The sequence below is a fragment of the Ursus arctos genome, unplaced genomic scaffold (assembly GCF_023065955.2).
Source record: "Ursus arctos isolate Adak ecotype North America unplaced genomic scaffold, UrsArc2.0 scaffold_19, whole genome shotgun sequence".
Lineage (NCBI taxonomy): Eukaryota > Metazoa > Chordata > Mammalia > Carnivora > Ursidae > Ursus > Ursus arctos.
In genome coordinates, this window is record NW_026622863.1 from 4,489,312 (window position 1) to 4,516,564 (window position 27,253).

Genomic DNA, 27,253 nt, shown 5'->3' on the forward strand with positions numbered 1-27,253 from the left:
GTGTCCTTTGAGTCTCCTTCCTTTGTCCTCCTCCTATTGAACCAGCAGGGACATGGTCCAGGAGGGTCCACGGTCAGAGGGATTTGCTTTTCCCTCTCATGGACCCTAGTTCCACTTTGGCTTTGGTCTGACTTCCATTGGCCTCTGTTGGGAGGTTAAGCCCAGCCTCACCCATGATATCCTTCCTGGAAACCTTGGTCCCGAGGAGAACTCACAGGCTTCTGCCCATCTGTGCAGAACAGGGGCAGCCCAGGAGAGCAGTTCCCCAAAGCACATCTGCCTGGTCTTTCCCGTGTGCACCACGCTGGTCCAGTTGCTTCCAGCAGAAACCTGGCTGAGTGCACATATACAGACAGTCTGGTTTTGGGGATGGGAAACGGCTCCCCAGCCCCGGGCCCTGGAGTGATCTGGCGCAATGTTATCCCACCACTGACATCGCTTCCATTCAACCTGGCATCTGCCCAGGAGCTGCCTCTTTCTTTTCAAGCACAGAGGGCCTGAGTTTAACATGGCATTAGCCTGTTGCAGTATTGAGTTGACTATAAAAGAGATAATCCTCTGGCAGGATCACTATCCACCAGACAAGTGATTAAATTTACAGCTTGATTGGTGCTGATCAATAGAAATGAAATGTGAACAACTTGATGTATCTGCCAGAAACAGCAAGTGGAGGTGGTCTCCCCATCAGCATCTCAGTGCATCAGCTCCACACCGGGGGTCTCTGCACTCCTGGAGTCATCCAAGTGCACCTTCCTTTCCTCTCACCTCTCCAGTGAATAGGGCAGTGCCTTGCCGAATCGGCGGAGATAGGCTGGACCGCACCGCACGAACGTGCAGCTCCAAAGCTCAGCGGCTGGCAACAGCGCAGGCCGGTTCGCCATGGTGCTGCATTTCCAGGGCTGGCCAGCAGAGGGGGCTGCGTGCACCATAGACACTCAGTACCTAGGCTGGCTATTTAGTCTTGAAAATTGGCAGTCTGATCAGAGGAACAGAGGGCTTTGAAGGGTCTTGCACTAGCAGTCAAATGCCTGGGACTGGAAGTCATGTATACTCTCTGTTCAGCAGTCCCTGGTCCGAGCTGGTTACACAGCTCCACCTGCCACAGAATGCAGGAAGATGAGGTGCGTCAAGCACAAACACACTTGTTTAAAAACTGGCTAGACAAACAAATCCAATGGGTTCTGGCTATTTCATGCAATCTTATCATGGAATGAATAACAGCCCCCAAGTCATGTCTATTTCTTTAAGACACGTGGAACCTACCCAGCACAGGTATTTCAGAGGCTCAAAGCTATCTCTCCATGCATATAGCAAGAGCATGAGCTGCCCCACCTTCTCCCGGAATTCCCTTCTCAAACTAGCAGTGAATCCAGTAATGGAGTCGGTGGAGGTGAAACTGTCATGTCCAAGTGGGCCAATGTGTTGCACAATTACTTTGAACCAGAAGGGGAAAAGTGGTTCTTGATTTAAATCGCACCTCTTCCCAGGGACCTTCTTTCCTTCTGAACCCAGGCTGGGGGTTCTTCTTGCTCCTGGCTCCGTGAGGTCCCCTGTGCCTCGTGGAGGCTGGGAAACACTCCTGTCTGCTCTGTGCAGCCTTGGCCAGGTTCCCTGGGCTGTCCTCCATGCTGGGCTACATCCCGCCAAGCGTGCAGCTAGCTTCAAAGAACAGGACGCATGGCATTCGGGCTGTTCTAGGCTCCAGGGCTTAACATTCATACATGCCTGCAGAGAGGTTATTTCAAAGTTGTTTTTTATTCAACTGTTATCAGCAATATACAATACAGTTTATAAACAAGTGTCTGACCTTGTTTCCAATCTTTATTTAAAAATAAATATTATTGACAGTGAATTTTAATTATGATAAGATGTATCTTTTTTTAATCAAAATGTCTCAAAAGAAATAATTTACTTTAATAAAAAAAAAGGAAAGCCCCCAAAGAAAAAAAGTAAATAAAAAATTCCTAAACACAATAATCTACTAAAAATATTTCGCTTTGTCAGAAAGGCTTTGACCCAACATTTTTACATAGTATCCTAAAGATAACTGCTCAACAGTTCGTGCAAAATGAAGACTTGGAGGAAAAGTTTAGAAAAGAAAAATACGTTGAAGTAGAGAAATCACTGACCCCATGCATACCGCATGGTCCAAATTCCATCTTATTTGGAAACTAGATGCATTATTTTAGGTGTTCTACGTTTGTGTAACCTCCCCAAAAATATGATTTATTTATTTTCCACGTGGACTTGGTCATGCTTCTCTCAAGTCTCTCTGTGTCCATCTGTGACTGCGGGCCTCACACTGGGTCCGGGCAGGTCGTGTGGGGCGGTTGAGGTGTGCAGGCTGGCCGTGTCTGTCAGTGTCCCACCAGCAGGCGAAGGAACTGATGCAGGGCTAGCAGGAGCAGGGACAGGAGTGGGTCCGTGGCGGAGCTAGGGCCAGTGCCTGCAGGGGACGAGACAACGGGCACGGTGAGTGCCTGATTCACGCGAACCTAGTGGCCATGAGCAGACCAGGGAGAAGCTGATGCCTGGTGGTGCTTCCACACCACGGCGAGGCATTTTGCTGTTTGTTATTTACAGACCCCATGTTTTCGGAGCCTACTGTGGTCAGACACAAGGACCCGGCCTGAAGCTGGGCGTGCTAGATTGCAGTTCTCAAGTCCACGTTGTTATAACTAAAAAGACAATATGCTCCCCCACCACTACCCTCAACATACACTGCAAAGTACCCTCTGCATTTAAGCCCCAGCTTCCCCCCTCCTCCAGGGAGACTCCACGATTGCACACGACTCCAGCCCCTCCAACCCCGGCCTGAACTGCACAATTTAGTATTCACAAATGCTGTCCTAGGCACCCTGATGTTTCTGAGTCATCTTTCCATGTATGGTCAGTGGAGCCCTTGGGGTCAAAGTGGGGAGCTTGGAAATCACTGGTTGGTGGAGGTGAGTGGGCTACGTTCCTGGAAGAGTGACCCTTGCACCGTTCTAGTGGGAGGTCACTTCCATCTGCTTCTCCAGGACTGCCATTAACTTGGACCCCTGGCCCACCACTGGAATGGTGGCGTGTGTCTTCATTCTGCCTTCCCTGGGTGGCCTGCTCCTGCTTCCTGCCCATCTGTCATCAGGGTCTACGTCTACTGGAGGCCTCCGGTGTAAACTGGGGAAGGCCTACGTGTGAACCCAGGCTTTCCCTGGACGGTGGGATGCTCCAGGGGTCTTGAGAGAAGCCAGTGCAGAGGTGCTGTCTAAACCCTGGGGACGTCACTGCCCATGATCAGGGTCGGGCCGCATGAATACAGATAGTTTCTAGCCCCACCCTGTTCCCTCTGGAGGCCTCTCTCCTCCCTTCACTCCAGCCAGTCGGCTGGAGGAGCTCTGCGCCTGTGGAGAGGTGCAGGCGACCCTCTCCTGGGCCAAGCAGGTGGTACAGAGGCCGTGGCTGCCCCTACTTCGCAGCCGCAGGGGCCACAGCCAGGCAGGCTGGGTTTCTGGCTTCCCTGACCAGGCTGGGCCCGAACCCATGATCTCTCTCCAGTTGGAAGAGCCAGGAATCTTCTGTCCAAGATGTTTCCGCCAATCCTGAATCCATCTTCCTCTGCCAATCACCATGTCCTGGGCCCCGGTCTCCCTTTGTAGGAGGAGGAGGAAGGATCAATGATCCAGGGGCCATTGCTGTGGTGCGCATCTCACCCACCGTCCGTGGTTTCCAAGCACAGTCTGAGACCTCTCGGAGAAGCACAAGGACAGGACAATTCCAAGGGTGCTCTTCAGACACTAATTTTCCACACAGGCATCATTGCTGGCCGTCCCTGCTGCCTGGCCGGAGCTGTCATGTGTATCTTGCCATCCATCACTAAGGAGGTCCAGGGTATGGTGGTCACTCCAAAGACTCGGGTCCTCCATGGCTGCTTTTCACCGTCACACATCACTGGAAAGGATGAGGGTGCATGTGGTGACAGATGTGCTGATGGATGGCCAGGCACCTGGACTCAGGTGCGCAGAAACTGGGGCTGCAGCAGGCAGAGCGCTGCCTCTTGGGCACCTGGGACTTGAGTGGCCGGACTGGGCCCTTTGGCCTCCAGATCTCCTGGCTCAGATCTTCGTGCTCCTGCAAACCCTGACACTCGGGCAGGTGCAGACGGGACAGAAACGGCCGCGTGCGGCCCTGGAAAGCAGATGGATGCGCGCAGCAGAGCACAGACCCTCAAGGCACGTGGGGGCCGGAGAAACAGCCATTGGGCTCATGAGCCAGGCAAGGTAAACGTGGCCTGTGCAGCTGTGTGCATGGGAGATGCGAAGAGAAATTTTAATTTTCCTCCAAATACTGCTGACTGGCCTTTCCCAGCATCACAATATCACCTACTCACATTGCGAAGTTTTAAAATTGCACGAGACTTTCTAAAGATCCTGGATTAAAACAATCAGCCTGCCACTCCATGCTGGGCCAGAGTGGGAGCAGCAGGGGCTGGGGGGCTGAGACGGTGGTTCACAGAGGCCAGTGCCTGGGGAGGGCAGACGCCAGGGTCTGCGCTGTCTCTGCTGGTGCATGTCTCTGGGAGGACAGCCAGGGTTTGGCTCCTGGTGACACATATCTACTCCCTGGCCCGGTGTCACCATAGAGGGGGCCAAGGGAGGTGGTGTGGGGCAGTGGGCTGGCACCTGGGAGAGAGGCTTCCAAGCCAGCCTGCTGTGTGACCTGGGGCAGCACCCTTTCCCTCTCTGGGCCTTGTTCCGCACTCCATAAGGTGGGGATGTGCATAGGCATGGCTCCATGCAGTTAACAGGTGCTTGGCATGTCTTACCAGGTTGGGGTCCAGATCAAGCAAGATCATAGTGGTAGATCGCCAAAAGGGCCACAATCTCCTTCCCTCATCTCTGCGATTCCAGCATCCACACCCTACGGTATGACTCCGGGCTTGGTCACATGACTTGCTTTGGCCAGTGAATATTATCAAGGGTGAGGCAAGCAGAGGCTTGAAACGTGCTGTACACTGAGGCTTGCCCTTCCTCTGTGCCTCTGTAGCCTGTGAACAAGCCTGGGCCAGGCTGCTGCAGGATCAAAGCCATGAGATGTCCCAGCCGAGGCCCGTCGAGTCCAATCAGCCCTTAGCTGAAAGGGCAGCTGTCCACAGAAGCACGAGTGAGCCCAGACGAGACCGGCAGAGGGGCTGCCCAACTAACCAGCGGGATCGTGAGCTAAATGAATGGCTGTCACATCACACCAAAGCCACGGAATTTTCGAGTGCCCTGTTACACAATCATGTAAACAGCAGTGCCTCAAACACAGTTGCTTTGCAGACAGATCTTATTGAAAAGGGTAGCATAACCACTTCTCTGAAGAGTGTTGGGGAAAAAAGAATGTGAGGGGTTGTCCTTCTCTCAAGAGGAAAATTTTCCAAGATAGAAGAAGCAGGGCAAATGATCTCCCCAGCCATTTCTCACAAGACAGACGGACATCCCTGGATCGTTGGTGGGAGAAGGCCCTAGGTTTTGGAACATCTTGCCAATCTCTCACTGGATATCCAACCACACTCCTGGCTTCCCGAATGAATCAGGGCAGACTGAGCAAGACTGACGTCCAGGCTGGCCCTGGGGGAAGAGGGCTCTTTACACCGGAGGCAAGTCAGGATTCTGGCAGTCCAGCGTCCCTCTCCCCAGGGGCCGGCTCCTCGGAGGGACACTGACGGTGAGCACGGGGCTGCTGGGCCTCCCTCGGAGGCTGCCCCCGTCCTTGTCTTCACTTTCCTGGAGTGAGCCAGGACTGCCCGCTGGCTGGGGCGCACCTTGACTGTCCAGGGCAGGGCCGGGCGGGTGCCTTCGGCTCAGCTGAGGTAGGATCTCCTGTGCTGGCCTCCTTTATTCTGCAGCGTGGAGGCGGCTGTGCTCCAGGGGCCGTGAGGCTGTTGTGTCGACCGGATGCTAACGGTGTCTGTCTATGCCCTCCCTTCCTAAGGAGGACCAGGAATAGCACCGGAACACGCACAAGTTTGCTTGTCATGATTAAGCTGGAACATCAGGCTCCTTAAAATCAGGCTGGAAAGTCAGAGGTGAGGGGAGCCCTCTGATGGAATAGTGGCTGATTCATTCTTTAATTTAACAAGTATCACCGTTCTGCTAATCATTCTTAAAGAAATCAAAGCTGCTTTTGCTCTGTGAATATTAACTTTTATCCTTGAGATGGCGAGCAGGATAAGACGCTTGCTGGAGCCATTGAAGAGGCTCCGGAAGAACCCAGTGGGGGCCCTGAGCCCCCACGGGCATAGCAAAGGCACCAGCCCAGCGGCTTCTGACCGGGCAGCAGCCCACTTTTCCACCGACACGACAATAGCAGAATGCCGAAAGCCCTGTCAGAAAACAGCAGGGAATCTCTGAGGCCCTTGGGATAGAAGTGAGGGAGGAGGTTTTGCTTGGGTCATCCTCTGGGACCCTTGCCCTGTCCACACTGTCTGCTGAGCCCATGAGTCAGGTTGCTGGTGGGGGGAGGGCCCGCAGGGGAAGCAGCAGGACACCCCCACTCTGTCCCAGACTCTCGTGGGCGTGGGAGCACCAGGGGGACCGCCCCCCACTCTGTGGGCATCAGGAGCACGGTGAGCTGCTCCCCGGCTGACCAGTGGGCTGACCGGTCCTCCCTCCATGTGCCCTGCTGCCCTTCCCAGGTTCCCCGGCCTCGGGGGTAACTTCTGCCCTGATGTGGTCTTTAGCACCTGCCGTGCCGGCCATGGACAGGAGACAGCCGCAGGCCTCCTGGTGACTTGGCTGCTAGAGTGGAGGGTCTGGCCTGGGTCAGGGCTTTGCAAACGATGCCCCCAGAGTTCAGCGCTGCTTGGAGGTTGTTTTTGCTTTTTTGTTTTTGCTTTTGCTATAGATTAAAAACTAAAATTTAGTTGAGGTTTGCAAAGAGTAAATACAATTCAGATACATTTGAGGCCTGGTTCTACCTATAAAAACAGATAACAGGCTGATTCCGGCTCTCACGGCCCGGGCTAGGTTGGAGGTTCACTCTGAGGGCTGACAGCACCAGGCAGGGCCTTTCCCCCTCCAGCCCTGGACTAGAATATTCACATGTTGACTACAGGTAGCCAGAGAACTAGCCCAGCCTCCCTGAACAAGCCATTCCGCCAGTAAGCTTGGCTGTCCTAACCTAAGGGTGGTGATGAGGGTCTTGAGGACAGTCCCCTCCTCTGTGTTGCGCAGAGCAAGGCCGCATGAATCTGTTCATGCTGTCGTAACACATCTTTTAAATATGGGCTTCTTGGCTAGAAAGGGAGGAGGCCAAGGGAGTGCCCTGGACGAGGCCCGTCAGTGCTGATGTCCAGTGTGGGCCTTTCCCGTTTTGCTCTGCCTCAAAGGGAGAGAGGAGGGCTGGCCCCCAAGAGCCAGTGGCCTACGAGTGGCGGGTCTTTACGGGCTGGCCTCAGACCCCGGAGCCATGGGACGGAGGGCTGTCTGGCTGCAGCCGCCGGGGATGGACTGGCCCTCGCTCCTGTTCCCATCAGCAGTCCTGGACCCGCCTGGCCCTACTCCATCCTGGACCCACGGCAGAGGGTCGAGCTTTAGCTAAAGGAGGAAGCTCCCTCTTAGAATGTCCCAGGGCCAGGGTGCAAAGGGCTTCTTGCCGGGTTTTTAGGGGCTTATGGAGTCGAGCAGAGAGGTCATGGCCACGGTGGAGATGCCTATGACCTGGAAGCACCAGGCCAGAGCTGAGGGCAGGGTCGGGGGCACTCCTGAGGGCCGGCCTCTGCCTCTTCTTCACCATCCACCCCCTTCTCCAGCCCCGCCTCCCTGGCCACAAATCACCAGCTCCCACAGGGCCAGGGGCAACAGCAAGGAGGAGAGAGAAGAGGCCACTGGAGGCACAGTCTGGTCTGCAGAGGGGTCTGGCTTGGTGCACACAGTTTTAAAAATGATAAATTATAATCCAACATGTAAACCGGGGAGGAGGCTTTTACATGAAAGCACAGATTCGGGTGTCTACTGGCAAGGCTCGAGTCCCAGGAACCCTGGGCACGTTTTCCTCCCATCTACAGGACCCGCAGCTGGCCGCTCTTCTCAGCAGGAATCTGCAGCTCATGGCTCCCTCCTGACCCCACATGGACCCAGGGTAGCTGCTCGTTACCTCCCTGGCCTTGAGCGGGTGGGGCTCCCTCTGCTCAGCCAGCCTCACTCGCCTCCAGCCCCCGGCTTGGCCCTCCGTGGTGCCCCAGTTTGCAGCCCCCGAGCTCGCTCTGTGGCAGCCTCCAGGAGGCCTGGCCCTGGCCCTCCCCGCTCTGACACTCCTGACTTGCCCACGGCCACCGGCACCCACGCCGCCGTGGCTCTCCGCCTCCCTGGCCGCAGCTGGGTGGGAAGACGCCGGCTTGCAAGGAGGCTGCTTCCCTTGTTGGCGTTTTAATTAAAGCCTCTTCATGGCTATTTATTCAAAGGGAGTCAGCAAGGAAGAACCGGGCACCGACAGAATTGGACAGAAATAATTTCTGCCATAACATTAATGCGTGCTGGTAACTAGGGCAGAAACGAGGCACAAGGAAACAGAGACATTCGGAAGGAAAGCTGAGTGCGGGAAGAAGAGGTGCAGGAGAGCAGGCAGGCGTGGGTCCCTTGGTCCCGTGTCGATCGCCCTGCTGCCTGGCCTGCCCGGGACCCCCTGGGTCGGAAGACGAGCTGTCCTCCGGCAGCCTCAGTGGCCACGCAGTGGGAGGAGCCCAGGCGCTCCCTGGGGTGAATGGGGGCGGAGGTAGGTGTGCAACACTCGTGTTAGCCCTTGCTTGCTGTGCCTTCCCTGCCATGCCACGGGCCCCGTGACCTCCTAGAGCACCTTCCTGTCTCCATTACCACCCATTGCTCACCTCCCAACTTCAGACACACCCGAGAACGTTCTCTGCGGTACAGAACCTTGATAGGTCCCCTCCGCTGGAGGAGAAAGAGCCACTGTCTCAAGGCCACAGCTGGGGCTTCTTTCTCCATGACACTCCCTGACAACCTCACCTTTGCTGCCCCCGGCCAGCTGACCTGCTCTCCAGTCCACCGTTCCCTCTGAGCACCTGCCGTGGACTCTGGGCTCACCCTGCAGCACCCCCTTTTCCTTTGTCTAGTTCTGACCTGTGCCTTAAGCCTGGAACCAGCGCTACCTCCTCCAGGAAGCCCTCCCTGAGCACCCCGGCACAGAGGGCTTGGGACAAATGTCTGTGCTGTTCATGTGGCCCTTTGTCTTCCCCCCTTCTCTCCCCACTCCCATAAGTGCCTTTCTTACTACAGGTCCTGCCTCGGTGGACCCGTGCAGCACAGGGCTGGCCTCGGACCTCCTCCTCTCCTCTGCCTCCAGCAAGCAGCCCCGTCCCCAGTGCGAAATGGCGACCTGAAGTGGGAGCGGATGACAATCCTGGGGAGCGGATGGCCAGATGGCCGGCAGCAGACCCAGCCAGGCCTGAGCCGACAGAGGCAAGCACCTTCAGAAAGACGGCAGCACAGCTGGCCAGGTACAGGGCAGGTGTGATGCCTTAAATATAGTCCTCACAACTGTAGGAGTTGCTGTTCTATCCCTATTTTACAGCTGGGGAAACTGAGATCCAGAGACAGGAAGTGACGTATTCAAGGCCTAGGGTTGCCAGAGAAAATACAGGATGCCGGTTCAGTTTGAATTTCAGGTAAACACTGAGTAATTCTAAGTGCTTGTATATCCCAAATACCACGTGGGACCTACTTATACTAAAATGCTATCGTTTGTTTATCTGAAATTCAATTAACTGGGTGTCCTATATTTTCATTTGCTAAATCTGGCCCTACCAAGGCCACGCTAAGATAAATGGCAGAGCCCAGATTACCCCCAGACGGTCTGGCTGCTGTCTACACACCTACCCACCGCCTCTACTCCCTCTCAGGACCGGAGAGCAGGAGCTCTTCCCCCAGTGCCCCAGCTTGACCCCAGCCCGACCCCAGCCCCAGGCTGCTTCCAAGGGAGACGGCGTGGGATGAGATGTTTTTCTGTATTTTAACCTTCATAATGGCTTCTTAATGTGGCCAACTTTGTTGCGAGCTCCTTTCCATTTTCCTATTTCTTTTGAAATGAGATCTTGCCCCAGATGATCCTTTAATGGTGTCACTGAATGAAAAGGGTACACTGGCCTTTCCGTGTGGTCAGGAGGCTAGTGTTGGCAGGGCCAGGGGTAGCGCTGACCACAGTGAGCATCAGGGTGTGCCTGGGGCCGGGGTGGCAGGGGCCTCCCTCACTGCTGGACCCAGGCCTCATGGGGGATCCCCCACTGCCCATCCAGATTCTCCGAGCTCTGAGGCTGCAGGGTGCTAACAGGCACAGGCTTCTGCATTCTCAGTAGCGAGAGAATTCTCTCCGTTCACCTCTCAGTGGCCTTGGGAGGTAGAAGCCACTTTCGCCTCTCCCCGGTGGGACCCAGAGAGGTTAAGTGGCTTGCCTAAAGTTGCACAGCGGGTAGGCAGTTAATTACAGGGGTTAATCTCTAGTGACTCCCCGGGAGCTGTGAATGGAATCTAGGCTCCCTAGCCTGCTGGAGGCTCTTCCTGACCCCGCTCAGGGATCCCGCTGCCTCACCTACTTCCACAATGCTGCAGGTGCCCCAGCTCCAGACTGGGGTGCTGCATGGAGGCCACTCACGCTGTCCCCTTTACTAGACGGCCTTGCCCTGTCTCCTCTGGCTGCCCGCAGCCCACTCCCCTTCCCCAGCCCAGCCCAGAGGCCCTTACAAGGTGACCTCCAAGACAGTTCTCATTTCCTGTACTTCCCCCTGCTGCACTGCCCCTGGCCCACCCTTGCCTGGTCCCTCGACCCTCCCTCTCACTGTATCAGCTCTCCGAGCTCCTGACTCCCACATCCACTCACCCCAAACAGCCAGGCACCTGCCCAGCCAGAGGCCACAGCGGCCTTTTCAACTGCAAAGCACACATCACAGCCCCAGCCCTCCAGGGACCCCGTCCCAGGTTGAAGACCTAACTTCTCACCCGGCCCTGCCCCAGACCACCTTGCACCTTCACACCTGCCTTCCAGCCCCCTCATCTTCCACACTGCTCACCCTGTGCCTGCCTTTCCCCTAACGGGCTCCTCTGCACCCCCAGGTTCCCCTCAGACACCGCAGCCTCCCTGACTCCATCTGGAGGCTCCCTGCATCCTATGGACTTGAGAGCAAGTTCCGATTCTTCCCAGCTGCATGGGGTGCCTGTGGGAGGTTGACCTTTTGACTCCTGTCTCCCAGCACCCTGCCCGCACCCTGCAATGCTCATAAAATATTTGTTGGGTGAAAGAATGGAAGGCTCTCCTAGTCTCAGCATCCACGATGCGCCGCACACCCACCAGATGCTTCGCATTTGGAAGCTCATTTTTCATCTTCAAACACAAGCTGGTGCTGGAGGCCGGCTGCTATCACACTGATCTGACCTTTCAACTACGCAAGACCGTACGCACATCTCTTTGTCCAGCGTTTCCTCAGACTAGTTCCACCATCTCACATTCATTTTCCCTTTATTCTAATTTCTTCATTAAATGTTTCTGTTCTGTGATGTCACACGCAGCTCTGTAAGCCACTGCAAATTCTTCCCTTAGGTGGCGGCACATATATATCAGGTGTTTGCATACCCTATGTAATTAGTGGATTTTTGTGTTATATATATGTAATATCTGGACTTTATCAGTTGCTTTTTAAATCTTCTAAAGCGGGAGAACCCCCCCCCCCCCCGCCTTTTAAGCTAATTGCTGCATGGAACCCTGATGTTTCAAACCATTAGAGAAACTGAACAGCTCTGGTTGAAGCTGGGGGTAGGGCTGGGGCTCAGGGTTCCCAGGAACACAGCTTGGGAACCATTCACCAGAGGCTCTCCAGGACCCTTTCCAGATCTGAAACACACAGACCTGTGGGTGCTGGGGCGCTAGTGTGCCTATTACACAGATAGGGCATAGAGGACTTGCCAGCGCTTCAAATGAGTGGACCCTGCCCATCTTCAGGGCAACCTAGCCCCATCTGAATCCCACAGGTCCCCTCCATAGCCTTTGTGTCCCTTGACACGAGCATGCCCCAGATCCCCCAGGTCGGGCGAATGTCGGACACTCGATGCCCGCTCTGCTCTGTGAAGGCTGTTCAGTGTGGGTCCAGGCCTCAGCCTCCTTGCCCTGCTCAGTGGAGTGGGGCCTGGCCATGAAGAGAGGCCGGAGGGCCAGGGAAGAAGGGCTGGAGGACCCTGAGGCCAGCACTGCCAACCTCTCCTCTAGGTTCTGCCTTGGCCGTGCCTAGATATTTCTTTCTGTTTTACACTGAGGACTTTTCTTTAGAAATAGAATTTAACTGAAAAGGTTAACCCATTTTAATTGCCCAGGAATAGTGCTCTGGAAATTCTATAACATGTGCTCATTAAATAAAATTAGCACAGAGGAGCTGCCCAGGATATGTCACACGTTAAAATATGACTCCGTAGATTAGAATGCGTTATGAATTATTGCCTTGTGTATTTTTTGTTACATTAGTCTTTAATGTGAATACAGTTATTCATCTGCCCACCTGGAGATCTGATTTTTTAGATGCTTGAAAAAATGTATCCACGTTAACTTTTACTTGGACAATAATCATCGAGTCAGTCTTGGTCAGGCTGCATTCACCAGAGTGCCCAGTATCCAGCAGATGGAAAGGTCCCCCACTCCTGAGCTTCACCAGGGACTGATGGTGCCCTCTAGAGCCTGGGTGCTAGGGGAGCTGGAGCAGGCTGGGGACTGGCTGTGTCCACTTGCCCTGCCCATTCTGACTGTGGCCTGGGGACTACAGACAGAAGCAAGCGCTCACACGGAATTCTGGGCCGAGCCAGTTTGTGCCATGCCACTTCCTAGGACCTTTCTCCTGGAAGATAGGGACTGAGTATACAGTGTCAGGTGTGGGCCATGCCAACCCTGGGCATGTCTGCAGCCCCAACCCCATTCATTCTGTAAGACCCCACTTGTACCCCATGTGTACCCATCTTCCCATTCCTGTTTCATCCATGTACCCACTCATCCTTCCTTCTATCCCCCATTCACCCACCCATTCACATTTTTCCTTCCACCCATCCTCATGTCCACTCAGCCTTCCATCCGTCCACACCTCCACTCATCCTTCCTTCCACTCATCTCCTACCCTCTCATCCATACCTCCGCATCCTTCCCTTCACTCAGCCACCAGCTTGTTTTTCTGCCCATCTGCCGATCCTACCACCTATCCATCCAAACAGGTAGTCTAAGACCCATCATCTCCTGGCTGGATCACTGCCCCTAAAGTCGTTTCTCCACATCCACTCTGTCCCCACCTCTCCAACCGCCACACTGCAGCCAGAGCGTCAGTTCCAAAAAAATCATGCCCTATCACCCACTTGCTCCCCATGCTGTTGCCCTTACGACAAAGCCCAAACTCCCATCTCTATCATAAGGCCTTATGGAGTTTGAGCTCTGAACTACTCTTTACTTAAATTTCCCTCTGTTCCCTTTCTTGCTTTGCTGCCCCAACCATAGTAATCTTTTGTCAGGCCTTTTTTACTCCCCTGTTCCCTCCTGCCACAGGATCTTTGCACATGCTGTCCCCTCTTCCTAGAAGCCCCACCTACTCTCTTTAGCCTCTCTCTTTACTCTTAACCATCTTTCAGATTATGGCTCAAGCATCACTCCCTCAGAGACACTTCCCTGAGTGAGTCAAGTCCCCCTATTTTTAGCTCCTGTAGCCCATGGGTCTCTCATTTAGAGTAACCAGCCATGGCTGCAAATTTCCACTTGTCATGTGACTATTTGATCAATGTCTGTTTCTCCCGCTGTCAGACTCTGAGGACCTTGTATGTGTCCTCAATGCCCAGCACAGTTCCTGCACATAAAAGATGCTCAATTGACATTTGCTGCGTGCACGAGTGAGTGAATGACCTAGTGCCAGGCCCAACGAACGCGGAGTAGGGAGGATAGAGGCCTGAGAAAGAACTGGGCCTGCCTGCCTGGGGCATCAGCCTGGATGGGGTACTCAGCTAGGCACTGACTGCCTGACAGGGAGGGAAATGTTGGGAGCCCTGAGACAGCAGTGGAGCCCTTCTGGGAGCCCAGAGTGGATGAGACCCCTTTGGCTGCAGGGTCAACAAAGCTTTTCTCCCTCCTGTGAAGCGATCTCTACTGGTCCCACCTTTTCTGAGCCCTTCTTGTGCCCCAGCTGAGCCCTGAATTCACTCTCCGAGTACTTCTTGCTTGGTCTGACCCCCTTTGTGAGACTGCGAGCTCCTCCCTGAGATAGGGGCTGGGTCTACCTGATGCTCGGGCAGCCCCCTGCCCCTTGGCTCTGGCCAGACCAGGTATAGTTGGCTAAGAGCCCCAGCTCAGAATGAGCCATAACATGATGTCATCTCTCCCTCCTTCCGGTTTATTAAAGATCCTTCATCTGGGCCAAGTGGCATTTCTGTGACAATCAATTGTAATAAAAGTTGCTATAAGGCGACTCAATTGCAGCTGGGCTTTCCTGGCTAAAGAAAACAGACTTCCTCCTGAGGAGAGCTGATGGGCAGGGGGCCAGGGATGAGCAGAGCAAGGGCCTCTCGGTCTTTGGCAATAGCCATCAAGAGTGGGTGGGCCTCCTTTTGGGTGAGCCTGTGTGGGCTCTCTGTGCTGGGTGGGAGGCAAGCTCCCATGGGGCAGGGAGGGGTGTGGCTGGGCAGGAGGGGCCCTGGCCTTCCGTCCCTGCAAGCAGCCCGCTCAGGCTCCCAGCCCCTCCCCACGGTGGTCTCTGTCCCCCCTTCTCCCCACTGGTCCTTGGGGCCCAAGAAACACTTTACTGGTAGTCACCAGGCACAGTGAGCCACAGAGGGCATCTGGGTAGAGCGTGAACATGAAAGGCAACCACAGGTGCTTGTGTGGAAGAGCCAGTCCAGGCCCAAGCCTGTGCCAGCAGCCCCAAGCCCCATCACTCCACGGGTGCCTCCCCGCGGGACACCAGGCTTTCCCAAGGGGGACATGGGGCACCTCCTCCCCAGCCCAGGCCTGCTCCGGAGGCCCTTTGGCTACTTGACTGACCCCAAAGGGGTTGTTCCTTCTGCTCCCTTCTCCTGTGGAGGGGCCCTTGGCTAGTGCTGCAAACTCCGGGCTCTCCTCAGATCTTGGCTTTCCAGCCACCAAAGGCCCTGCCTCCTCCCATCACGACGGCCTCCCCGCCGACAGCAGCCTAGACGGCTGTGAAGCAAGACCAGACATGACACAGGTGCACAGTGCGGCCTGCAGCAGGTGCGCGCACGTGGCGGCATAGCTTCGGGGTGGACCGCGAGAAGCCACGATGAGCTTGTCCTTGCTCACCAAGGAGCTCCTAACTCATTGAGAACAGCCACAGCCAGGCCAGGACGAAGACGTGGCGTCCTCCCCATTTCCTACCCCCACCCCCGGAAAAGGCACTGAGAGAAAAAGGACAAAAATAGCAACCCGCTGAGCCATTGGCAAGCTGAAGGGAAAACTGTTCTGAAGCTCCCAGGTCCTTCCATCACCTTTAGCTCCGTGATGCTCACAGCACGTGCGGAGGGACGGATGTCTCGGATCAGAACTCCATGAAATGATCCTGGACGGTCGATGCCATTCACCTGAATGATGCGGATAGCAAGAGCCAGCGTCTACCGGCGTTTGCTAGGTGTCAGCCCCGTGCTGGGCTCAGCTCCTTCTGTGGATTATCTCCCCTGATGCTGGCACGGGCACGGGCACCACCCAGATGGGAACAGACGTGGAGGTCACACGGGGGGTGCATGGATCAGGATTCGAATCCAAGCAGCTGGACTCACGGTGAAAATGGGAAGCACGGTACTTACGAAGGTTATGGAAGATAAGGCACGTACTGGGCTATCTCGGCGGTCGGGGCTCTGTGGGGCTCAGAAATGGGGAGACTCTTGTGGCACCCAATGCTGGCTTGCTTATGAGCCATCTCACTGAACAGCAAGGAACATTCGACATGTCGGGAGGAAGAATGAAATGTCCGAGGAAGGCGGCGAGAAAAACTTCCTCCTGAATTGTTCTGGGCTTCTTCTGGGTTTGTGCTTGGTCTCTTCCGCCATCATGGGCAGCTCCTGAGAGAACTGACCGGGCCACTTCTCCTGGGCTCGCCCTAACGGGCACCAGGTGTCCAGCTGGGGGCGCTCAGGCAGTGCCCTGCTTAGAGCTGGCTTCCACACTCATCAAGGGTCTGCTCCCCAGGGCAGCCCTCTGGCAAGGCGGACGCTCTCGAGCTGGACGGAGCAGAGCCCCCGGAGGTGGCTGAGTGGGTGGATGACAGGTGGGGAGAAAGCTTTTGAAATGTCCACTTTGGCTCTATTTTGTACAGACAGTGGCCCCCCCAAACATTCCGCTTGGACCAGAAACACCAGAAGCCAGTCCAGAGGAGCTCTGATGTTTCAGTCCAGGGAGTGGCAATGTGGAACACAGCAACCCATACTTTACAGAAACAGCCTCCCCTGGACTCATGGAGGGCACAGGTCTCACTCTCTCGGGGGCTGCTGAGCCCCTTCCCCCCCCTCCCCCGCATGGCTAGCTGCTCAGTAGCAGCTCAACTGTGGCCCGGAGAGGCCGAATCGGTTAAGGCGTCTTGGTATTTACAGCACAACTTCCCCAAGAGCAGCAAAGCCACTGACAAGCAGGCTTATTTCCCAGAAGCCCCTGCGCAGGGAAGGTTTGTCACCCTTCAAGGAACAGGTAGGGTCAGCAGTTACAGGGGCCGGGCCTGTTGGCTGGTCATCTTAAACTTTCCTGCAGCCCTTACAAAAATAAGACAAAGGGAGCCTCTCATGCTTCGGATAGGAGTTTCTGAGACGCCTGGTAAGAGTCAGCAAAGCATGGGGGAATAGGAAAGATAATACTTTCTTTCCTCCCGCGCTGCAAAAATGTGTTAAAACCAAGCCAGCATCTCCCATAAAGCTCAGGGGTTTAGACCACAGCCAAGCCCTTGCCTCTGTCCACATGGGGCAGAACTAATCAATATCGTATTACAAAAGCACTTGACCTCATTTATCCCTACAGATGCTTGGGGAATCCTTAATATTCAGAGCTTTAAAAATGTGCGCCTGGCATATTTAACGAGAAGCTCCTTGGTGGCTTTGGCTCCCAGTGACATTTAGAAAGGCCGGCTCTCTGCTTTTCTCGTGGGGGCTGCCACCCTGGCTGGGGAAGGGGTCTGCTCCCGGGGGAGGGGACTGTGTGGTGAAGGGAGGCAGGAGGAGTTATGCGCAACAGCAGAAGGAGGGAAACCTGTGATAGGCGTGTGTGGGGCACATACTCAGCGCTCAGTAAAAGGCAACAATTATTTATCATCATTGCGATCCACAAGGTGGCTGTTTTGTCCTTAATTTGGGGTCCCCCTTATGCGGAGAGAAGGGCCACGCAACGAGCTGGCTAACCACTCCGTGGTGGATGAAGGCCATCCCCTCTGGTGCAACTTTCTCAAGTCATGTGGCACGAGATGGGGAGGCAGGCCAGGCCTCCAGCCGCTTTCCCGGGACTGACCTAAGCAGGAAGACAAAGCCCCCCGCGCCTCTCCCAGGCAGAAATTGCACACTGCCTATAGGAAGCCCCCTCTGATTGCCTTAGCTGGCTGAGGGCTAGCCCTCTTGGGACTCCCGCTGACACAGACAGCTTTGTGGTGGAGATCCAGGCGGCGCTTGACACCCTCAAGCTGGGTTCGTGGCCGCTGTTGCTGGTTCCCCGCTCATGGCAGTCATGTGACCGGCCGGTGAGGGAGAGGATGCCACGTGGCCAGTAACCTCACACACGTGCTGCTGTCAGGGATGCTGCAGGCGTCTCTCACCAGCTGTGAGGCTCAGCCGTCTTCTTTATGAAATCCTTTAATTTTCTCTTTCAGGAGCCTCGCCTTCTCTTCTCTGGGACAAATTTTGCCGGATTTATTTTCTCTTTAATTATGATCCTCATGTCACATCAGAGCTTGAGGGAAGAGTGGGTTGTTTATTGAAGGCAATTGTTTTGGGGGGTCTTCATGGGTCCGGGGAGATTGGGAACCCCAGGTGACTGTCGCCTGACCCCACTGGGTCTCCCAGGTCACCCTGTCCCCACTTGCACCAGCTTGGTCATCCACGGGGGCCAGGGGTTGAGAGTGAGTGCCTTCACCTTGTCCACAGCCCCCTTGGGTCATGGTTTACGGTTGCCATGGCGACACCCAAGGATGCTCGCCTCGATGGCTCCCAGCAGTAAGAGCCTCTCAAAAGCCGGCACACCCATGGCCTTGACTGTCTCTCATTAGCAATGGAAACACTGAGAGCCAGTTCGCCGTGTGGGCCCCAGGCAGCAGCTGGCCACATCAGCCGGCTCTCTGTAGGGGCCAGGCCGCCTCTCCTCGGAGCCCGAGCCTTGAGGCTAATTAGAGGTTCACATGCCTGCGATCTGATCCCCAGGTCCCTGCAGAGGGGAACCTCTTGCCAACACACAAGCCGTTGAGCTCCAAACTGTATTCTTCTGAGGCTGCACGTGGCTTCGCGGCGGTGCACGCCTTTCCCCATTAGAAGGGTTTGTCGGGAAGGTACTCTGTTTTGTTTTTTCTCTCTCTCTCTCTCTTTTTTTTTTTTTCTAGAAATGGCAATCAGCAGCAAACTGTTCATAAAGTATAGGTCAGCGTTCAGATTAATTAGGAGCCAGATTTACGAGAACATGGCTACGAAGGGGCCTGGTCTCCTGTGCCAGATCCGCTGTGCTAGTCCAGCCCATGTTATTTTTAAGCACAAATATCAAAATGTCTCTTGACAAATGAGACGTGAAATGAATGAGTTTTTGCACATAAACTTTTAGTGCAAATATGAGTTTGGCTGTGTTGGGCACCGCTGGGGCACGGGAAGGGTTTTCTGGCCTGCCGGGGCAGTAGCTGACGGATAGAGCTGCAAGTCGGGACCGCCCCCCGCCCCCGCCGCTGCCCCTCTCCTGGCATTACCAAAGTAGCTGGCTTGAAAGACGGAGGAGCCCAGTGTTCTCTGGGACTTCTTCTGACTTTCTTCCAGGAGCAATTGCTTCACCGGTGACTGGGAGGTGGGCTGGGACTGTCCCCGACGCTGCCGTTTTGAAACAGCCAGGGCGTCCACTTGACCGGGGCCTGGAATGGCCTTTTTAACTAGGAGCTCAGCTTTGGGTTTATCTTGGAGGTGGGGTGGGGTGGAGTCCATCTTCCTCCCTCTGAGAGTTGGGTTATTCCCTTTGTGCCCCCCAGACCCACCATCCGCCCTGCTCTATTCTGCTCTGAGCCCCTGGGCACCTGTCCTTCTAGGCTGCGTCGGCCGGAGTCCCTGCCCGTGGCTCTCAGATGGTTTGGCCAGTGGGAGGCCCTGGCAGGAACTGGAGGGCGGGGGGAAAGTGAGATGCTCGCCGGGGCATTCTACCAAGGCCGCAGCGCCCGTCAGGCAGGCTGCTCCGTCTGGCTAGCCCCTCTGCGTTATACTCATTGCTCTCCCTTTGCCCCTTCAGGCCAGGGGTGCTAATGGCTTCCACTGCCCCTAGCCCTGGGGACTGGCACTCACCCTTTGTTAACTGCCCTAACCCTGTCCACACCTTCAAAAACTACTCTTGTCGCCTCTCCCCGGTAACCCTGTTTGAATGTGCCATTTGCTTTACCAGCACCCTGACTGATAAACTCTGTCAACACTCTGTGCTTGTTAACCAGGTGGCCGCAGTCCTGGCTGGTCCCCTGTCCTCTAGGCTGCTGACAAGTGTGAGCAGGGGAGGTGAAGCCTGAGGTCACGGTCTCAAGCTCCCTGTCCGGCTCATGCTGCTGGCGGCTCTGGGCGATTGGCTGGCCTGCTGCACCCCGGGACGGTCTGCAGGACCGTGCACTGCTCAACGACACAGCCTTGCAGGAAGGTGATCGATGCCTGCCATCCAAAACACCATCTCCAGGCTTTGTTCCACCGACAGCCCCAAACCTGGGTGGCCTTGGGTGGTGGGCAGGATGGGACACATAGGACAGCATGGGTCCCTCTTTGGGATCGAGGCCATTTGGGTATGTTTGTGGGTTAGAAGTCAGTTACTGCACTTCTCCATGCCCACAGTGGGACACGGAGGTGCCCACGGCACCGGGACTCTCCCAAGACCTTCACCTGGAGATGGGAAGATGCAGGCTTTCTGGTCTTTTGGCAAAAGGCACACCTTCTGGCCTTCCGAATGGGAGCTGGGAAGAAACTTTGGGTTCTTTCTGAGATGTGTCTACATGGTCCCTGACTTGTTCAGGAGCTGGCAACGGTTCTGGGGTGACAGAGACCTTAGGGGTCAACCATACCCCTATCCTGGTGGCACTGCCCCATCAGCCCTGATGGGAGCCCACCTGGCTGTGCTTTTTGGAGGGAAATGCACACTACAAGCCACCCCATGGGAGAGCAGAGGATTCCCCCAGACTGGGCTGCTGCCCTGATCTGTGTGGGCATTAAAATGCTGCCCCGTGGCTGGAAAGTGCCCAAGGCCCCGTCTGCTGGGAGGTCGTGGGCACCATGCCATCAGAACTGAACTGACGCGAAGACCTCTAGATCTTCCGAAAAGGGCACTGTCTCCACAGAGGGGTCCCTGTTGTGGGGATGAGTTACCCTGGAACCCCCTTGTGGTCAGCCCAGAGACTGGGTATCAGGCCAGCCAAGCCAGGCACAGATCAGCCCTGGTTGGTCTCAGGGTGTCAAGGTTCCAGCCAGGCGGAGAGGGAGATTCAAGCAGGAATGAGCTTGTGGCCTTGGTCTCATTAACACCTTCTGTGAACACTACCAGTAAACATCTTTTTCATATGATGCTTCCTTGACCAAAGCCTTTAATGGTCCCCATTGGATCCATCTGGCATTCAAGGCCCTCAGCAGCTTGGCCCCCAACTGCCAACCACTCAGCTTTATCTCCCCTGTCCCCTCCTCTCTGGCCAGAGCAGATAATGGCCACGGTGATGATAATGAACTTTTACATAGGAATTTCCACACTGAGCTCCCTCTGAGGTCAGGGATTCTCATTCTATTTTACAGATGAGGACATACATTCAGAGATATCAGGCCACTTGCATAAGTCACACAGCCAATCATTGCTGGAAGCACAACTCACATCTGGCCCTGCCTTCTGAATGCTCTGCTCTGCACTCTACTCGGGGACTATGGAACATCCCTGAGGAACGTTCTAGCCTGACACATGTGTGTTCACTTGCTGGGGCCCGAGGACATGGGGCAGAGGATTTTTTCCCACCAACCCAATTAAGCCAATCACTCTACAAGTCAATAAACACTTTCCGGTACACCTACTGTGTGCTAGTCGGAGATGGCTAACTCCCCGCAAGATTTATGCTCCCCTTCCACCGAGAAGAGACAAGACATGAGGTTGGACAGCACCTGCCAAGCCGAGGGCTACGTTTCCCAGCCTGCCTTGCAGCTTTGCTGCACCACGTGACTGAGTTCTGGCCAAAAGATGAGGGTGAACGTAATCTTTACCACTTGGAGGCCTGGCTCTTAAACACTTGCCTTGCCACTCTCTACACCAGCTTTCCTCTGAGAGAATTCACCCCTAGCAAAATGATTTCTGTGGCCAGGTTCTCGGTCTTCCAAGAATGATGCAAACTTAGAACATTCTAAATGTACAAGACAGAAGTCAATTGTTATACACAATGTTTGCCTCAGAGCATCAGGCTTGGTTTTCTCAGGGGACTGGATTAAGAAGGGTGGCTTCCGTTCAGTCTTGCCTGTCAGCTGTCTGTTAATGCCCAGAGTGACCCTGGAAGCCACTTGTTGAAGATGGTAGAGTGTATGTCAGCCAGGGTCCCTGAATGAATTCACGGAACAGAACCTCAGGCCCTGTCCACCCCCACCCCCAGAGCAGCACGAGATGTGAACCAGAAATAATACATTTGAATAGTGTTAACCACTGGCATTTCAGGGTTTACTTGTCACAGCAGCTAGTGTTATCTTACACTCATACAGGGGGTAGAAAATTCCAAGTCAGGTGGGAAAGGCCGGGGCTGTTTGGGGAGAGGCGCTCCACAGGTCTCAGCTCAACCACCTTCTCCCACAGCCTGGGGGAAAGTCTAGTGGGGGGGCTGTGTGGAGCGTAAGATCCAGCCAGAAGCCTGAGCTGCGTGGAGAGTTCCCCAAAGGGCGGTGTAACTGAATGAGATACAATGAACTGACACGAAGACAGACAGGTAGGATCTCAGCCAGGGAGATCGGCTGGGAGGCCTGTCCCCTCAGACTCAGCAGGATTGCCCAGGACCCTCCATCCTTAGCAGCTCTGTGCTGGTGGTGAGTGGCCTGCACTTGGAGGGGCATGGGCGTAGGGCATGGCAGTGTGCTCCATCCCACAGGGACGTTTATACGCCACCGTCAAAGAACGCAGCCGTCTAGTGCTGCAAAGCCAGTAGAAATGCTCTCTCTGGGACTATGGACCGAACAAGTCTGGAGGTGGGGTTCAGAGAGGGAGTCACTGGCTTAAAATCAGACACAGGGAGTGATGGCTGGAGTTGAGCCCATCTCGGATGCCCACCTTTGAGTGGGCAGAGGGAGTGGGGGACGGCTTGGGGAGGGACACTCCCTGCAATAGGCCTACCTACGCTCCATAAACCCCCACTACTGACAAGCAGCCCCTCCTGCCTCAGAGCTGCCTGCCCTGGCAGTCATTCTGTTTTCCCTTCTGCTCTCTGACTCTCCTCTCGCCTGCCCCCCTTCCATCTCCCACAGCCCTTTCAGCTCCTTAGGAAAGCAGGTCTTAACCTCTGGGTGCCCTCCTAGCAATGACAAGGCTCTCCCACTCCCTCATTCCCCAAGAGGACCCCAAGGGGACTATTTATAGCAAAGCCTAGGCCTAGCACCAATGGGGACTTAGCCAAAGAGAGCAGAGGCTACACAGCCAGGCCCTCGCACACAGCCTTGGACAAAGTCTGTCTGTTCTATCAGTCAATCAGCATCCAGATGCTCACTGCCTGAGTTGTAACCACCTCCCCCCACTCGGGGTGCCAGTGCCCTACCCTCTAGGCTCTAACGGCTCCAGGAGAAAAGGGTCCAGTTCTCCAAACTCAAGAGAGGGCTCCCCACCCTGCAGCCCGCGGTGTACCCGGAGATTCGGGCAGGGCAGCCCCCACCCCCTTCGTAAATACACTTCTTGAATACTTCTGAGCGACCGGCAATAAACAGGAAACAGCAGGAGGCGAGCGAGCCCAACTGCGGCTGCGGAAAACTTGCCCCAGGAGCACCCAAGTGAACCAGCAACCCCCAGGCGAGCTCAAATGCCAGAGCGGGGCCTCCCCTGCGGCCAGAGCCCCCTCCCCCACTCGCGTCCCCGACCCCGAACCCGTCCCGCAGCCCCCGCGCAAGCGCGCCCCCTCTCGGCACCCGCCCTTACCTGAGCCGTGCCTCTGGCGAAGGACAGCCTGGCCCAGTGGCGGCGACGCTGACGAAGCAGCGGCCGCGGCTGCGACGGTGGTGGTGGCTGCGTGGGCCGCGGAGGCGGCTGCCGCCTCGGGGACTCCGGGACCTGGGGCGGCGGGAGGGCTCCCCGGAGGCGGGCTTTTGTCGCCGCGGCCGGGGTCGGAGGTGGCGCGGCCCGCGGCGCCGGTGGCACCCACGTTGTTGGCGTTGGCGGCGCTGGCGGGGCCGTGGCGACGCGGACCGCTGCTCTGAATGTGGGACACGGCCTCGGCGGCCTGCATGTTGGGCGGCGCAAAGCGCGAGAGCACGCGCAGCAGAGCCTGGGCCTTGTGCTCCTGCGTGTCGTCGTCGCTGTAGTCCGACACGCGGCATTCGTACACGCCCTCGTCCTGCCGCCGCACGGCAGACAGCCGCAGCCGGTGCGAGATGTCATTGCCCTGGACGCGCACGGTCTGCAAGACAGCGGGGGCTGGGGTCAGAGGCCAGGATGCGCAGGCCCGCAACGCGCTCTCTGCCAGCGCCGTGCAGCCGCGCCCACCTCTGCCTTTGCGCCCCCGTGCCGCAGCACCCCAACACCTCTCGGACGCAGGTTTGCCCCTGGCGACTCAGTTTCTCTTTCATTCCGTGTCTCCCCAGTAGCATGGGGCTCCCAACCCTGATTGGACCCTGGATGGCCCTACCCATTGCGACGTGTCCCCATCATCTTAAGTGCATCCGCCCGCCAAACTATGCTTCCGTCCATCAGAACTGCGGAACCTACCCCTCCTCCCTTCCTTCTGCACCTTGGAGAAATCCAGGCTCAGCCTCCTGTCGCTAGCCACCCGTCTTTGCTGGGCGGCCTTAAGCCCAACCCTCTACATCTACTCCCACCAACGCTCCTTCACTCTGGAATCCAGAGCGCCTGGGTAGTGTCTGAAGGACAGCCACTCTGCTCGCAAGAGTACACAAAAGTACCTGCCCCCCAGCCCTTCACAGCAAACCCTCCGCCCTCCCGAAGAGGTGGGCGACGCTGGGGCTGCTGCTGGGCTCCCTGGGCTCTGCTAAGCTCCCTACAACAGCGCCTCACCTAGGCTGGCAATCAACGGCTTTGCCTCACCTGGGAACCGAGAGATCCAGAGGCCCCAGTGGTCTCCAGGCCCTGATATTTCCACGCTCCAGCTAAGAGAGCTTGGGCGCATCTCCCCCTTGAGTTACAGATCCCAACCCGCCCCTGGCAGCCCCGCCAACCCCCGCCCCACACGTCCCCCACGACGAACCCACAGCACCAGGGACCAGACCGGAAACCCAGGCGGAGGAGAGGGCTGCGATGGAGGGCGCCACCGAGGTGCCGGGTGTGTGTATGTGGGGGGGGGGGGGAGGCCCACCAGTGGGCGAACGGGTCAGGGCCAGCGCCAGGAGCAGCGCGCTCCAGTTGCTGGGAGACAAGGCAGCAGAGGAGAGGCAAGCCGATCGAAGCGTAGGTGCCTGAACGCGCCGGCCAGACGAAGGAGAGTTTTACAGGTGAGCGCCGCACGGAGGAAGGAGATTCAGGCCTGGGACCCTTGATTTACACAAAAGCGAACCCGATTCCGCTAGCGGCGACAGATGGCGCCCCGACATGCCAAGCAACCGACAACGCGAGGCTGCGAGCACGGCCCTACATCGCGCAGCAGCTGAGCCTTTCTAAAAGGGAGGAAAATGTGGGGCGCGAAGCGGCCAGAAGGGGTCTCCCGCGGCCCGCGCGGGGCTCCACACTTACGCTGATTTTAGTTGCATCCTTATTTGTTACCTAAAATGCAAAGAGGGAGAGAGACACATTAGGTTCTCGGCCTTCAGGCTCGAGGAACTCAGATGCGCCTCGGGCAAGGCGACTCTCCGCGGGCGGGCTAGGACTCGAAGCCGCTCGGGATGTGCCGGGCTGAAGTCACCAAGGACATCAGGATTTCCTGGAGTGTTACCCGGAAGGAAGCAGGGCTTGGAGCTAGCATGGTGCCTGGCCAAGGAGGGGCTGCCCTAGCACACCTGCCGGCCAAAGAGAAAAGGCTGGATTGCCACCAGGGTGGGAAGAAAACCTCATCTCCCTCGCCCGGAGCATCCTCATTCCCTGCCGTGTTTCTCTAAACCCCGTGGAAAGCTGGATAGAGGGGCCGGTGTATCTGGACAGGACGCAGAGGGAGACGTGAGCAGTAACTCTGGGTGGGACCCTGGGTAGAAGGTAGATGTGTATGTGTGTGTTAGAGTGTATGTGAGAGACTGCTTTAAGAGGCAGACAGCCAGGGGGGCCTTCCCTCTGATCCTGGGGGGGTTGGAAGTGCACTGCGGGCCTTTGGAACCCAGCCCGGAGGAGCTTAACTCCTTGGCCCTGTGCCCTGGGGACCTCGGAGCAGCAGAGGGCAGGGAAAGCCTGGCCCTACTAAGTGGTCTTCCTTCACCAACCAAGCACCCATCTGACTGCGGGCCCGCAGCCAGCAAGCAAGAGCAGGCGAACTGAATGAGGTGTTGCTCTTTAGGGGCTAGGCTACGGTCCCGGAGTTTTTAAGGGAAAGGAGAAAGGAAGGGATGACCAGGATTTGGGCTGCTGTTCAAGATGCTGTGGGAACGGGGATCGTGGGAGATGGGCGCTCCCCAGGGCAGCGCCCTGCTTTCCTTGCCCAGGTTACCCCAGCCGCCCCGGCCTGAGCCGGTGAGCGCCGGCGCCGCGTGGGCGGCGGGTTACCTTGCTCCGGGCGCCCGGCACGCTGAGCGCCAGCTCGTGCAGCAGCTCCCGGGGCGGCTCCTTGAGGTACCACCACTGAATCTCCAGCGAATACGAGGTGGCTCCGCTAGCCCGGAACGCGCAGGGCATTTCGATGTCGTCTCCCTCCCGTACTGTCACATCTTTGGGGACTTCGGTAAATGTAGCTGGGGGCGGGGAAGAGAGAGGCGTGACCAACTGTGGGGCGGGGGCCTGGGGCAACCCTAGGCGAGACGGTGCGTCCCCGGCTCGCTGGCCTTGTGCTTGCCACCCTGAAGCCACAAGCGTGGCCCGGGCGCTAGCAAAGTTCGGTCGAACAGCTGTCCGGCCCCAGCAGAGACCGGCTACCGCTGCAGGCTGCTTCCCTCCGGATCGGGCGGGGCAGCAGGGGCGGCTTATGCTTCTACCCCGCGCCCAGCCGCACTGCCAGAGCCAGGCTGGGGTGCGCCAACTCCCGCGCCCCGAAAGCCGCCTCTCCGCGGGAGCACCTGTCCGGCTTCAAATGACCCCGGCGCGGGCTCCGCCGCTGCGGCGACCCTTCGCTGCTGTCCTCCCCCCTACCCCTCTGGGCCTGGGCTGCACACCGGGATTGCTGGAGACCGCGAAGCCTTCCCCTTCTCTTCCTCCTCCGGCTCCTTGGCGACCGGGACAGGCTGGTTCTGGCGGCCCCGTCAAGGACCCCCCGAGCCCCCTGCGGCAGCAAAGTTCCCGCGCTCACCGTCGGCCACGAAGAGCAGCAGGGCGTGCAGCAGCAGCAGCGGCAGGTATCCGAGGGCGCCGAGCCGGTTCCGCTGTTCCATCTCCCGCGGGGGGCGCGGCGGCGGCGGGGGCCCGGGCGCGGAGAGGCAGCGGTGGCGGCAGCGTGGGCTCGGATCCGGCTCGGGCTCGGGCTAGGACGCCTCCGAGCCTGCCATGGCCCGGCGCGGCGCCCCCTCCCCCGGCCGCCGGCGGCCGCCAATCAGCCCCGCTCCCTCGCCGGCTTGCCCGGCGCGGCTCCGGCGGGGGGCGCTGCGCGGGGGGCGCAGGACGCGAGGTCCCGCCGGGAGGCTACTGATGATCTGTCAGTGCTTCCCTCTCTCGGGCCGTCCACAGGACGATGGGGAACCTCAATTCAGTCTCTGCCCGGCGGGCCGGGCAGAAGCTGGGCCGCCCCTGGACCCATCCCTGGCCAAGGGAGTGCGTGCCT

General features: G+C 56.9%; 1 protein-coding gene and 1 long non-coding RNA gene across 3 annotated transcripts in view; one reads left to right on the plus strand and one right to left on the minus strand.

Moving 5' to 3' along the window:
• Positions 1-17,297, plus strand: part of LOC113252197 (uncharacterized) — a 55,743-nt gene extending 38,446 nt beyond the window's left edge. For both annotated transcript variants that reach the window (XR_006408992.3, XR_007191018.2), the window contains exons 4-5: positions 9,258-9,478; positions 11,088-17,297. This is a non-coding gene — a long non-coding RNA (uncharacterized LOC113252197). The remainder of the gene's footprint in view (positions 1-9,257; positions 9,479-11,087) is intronic.
• Positions 2,000-26,867, minus strand: VSTM2B (V-set and transmembrane domain containing 2B). The gene is made up of 5 exons (XM_026494682.3): positions 26,786-26,867; positions 26,050-26,234; positions 25,093-25,122; positions 23,329-23,806; positions 2,000-2,446 (listed from the first exon to the last, which is right to left on the minus strand). The coding sequence occupies exons 1-5, from the start codon at positions 26,865-26,867 to the stop codon at positions 2,358-2,360; spliced, it is 864 nt and encodes a 287-aa protein (XP_026350467.1). The 3' UTR covers positions 2,000-2,357.
• Between the last annotated feature and the right edge of the window lie 386 nt (positions 26,868-27,253).

What these genes read in the sequence shown, in the direction of transcription:
- VSTM2B (XM_026494682.3), bottom strand. Translation starts at nt 26,867, where the DNA reads ATGGAACAGCGGAACCGGCTCGGCGCCCTCGGATACCTGCCGCTGCTG. An exon ending in AGGATGCAACTAAAATCAGC is followed by an intron (nt 23,807 to 25,092) that starts GTAAGTGTGGAG and finishes GCTGTCTTGCAG; the next exon opens with ACCGTGCGCGTCCAGGGCAA. An exon ending in TCGCCAGAGGCACGGCTCAG is followed by an intron (nt 2,447 to 23,328) that starts GTAAGGGCGGGT and finishes CGTCCCCTGCAG; the next exon opens with GCACTGGCCCTAGCTCCGCC.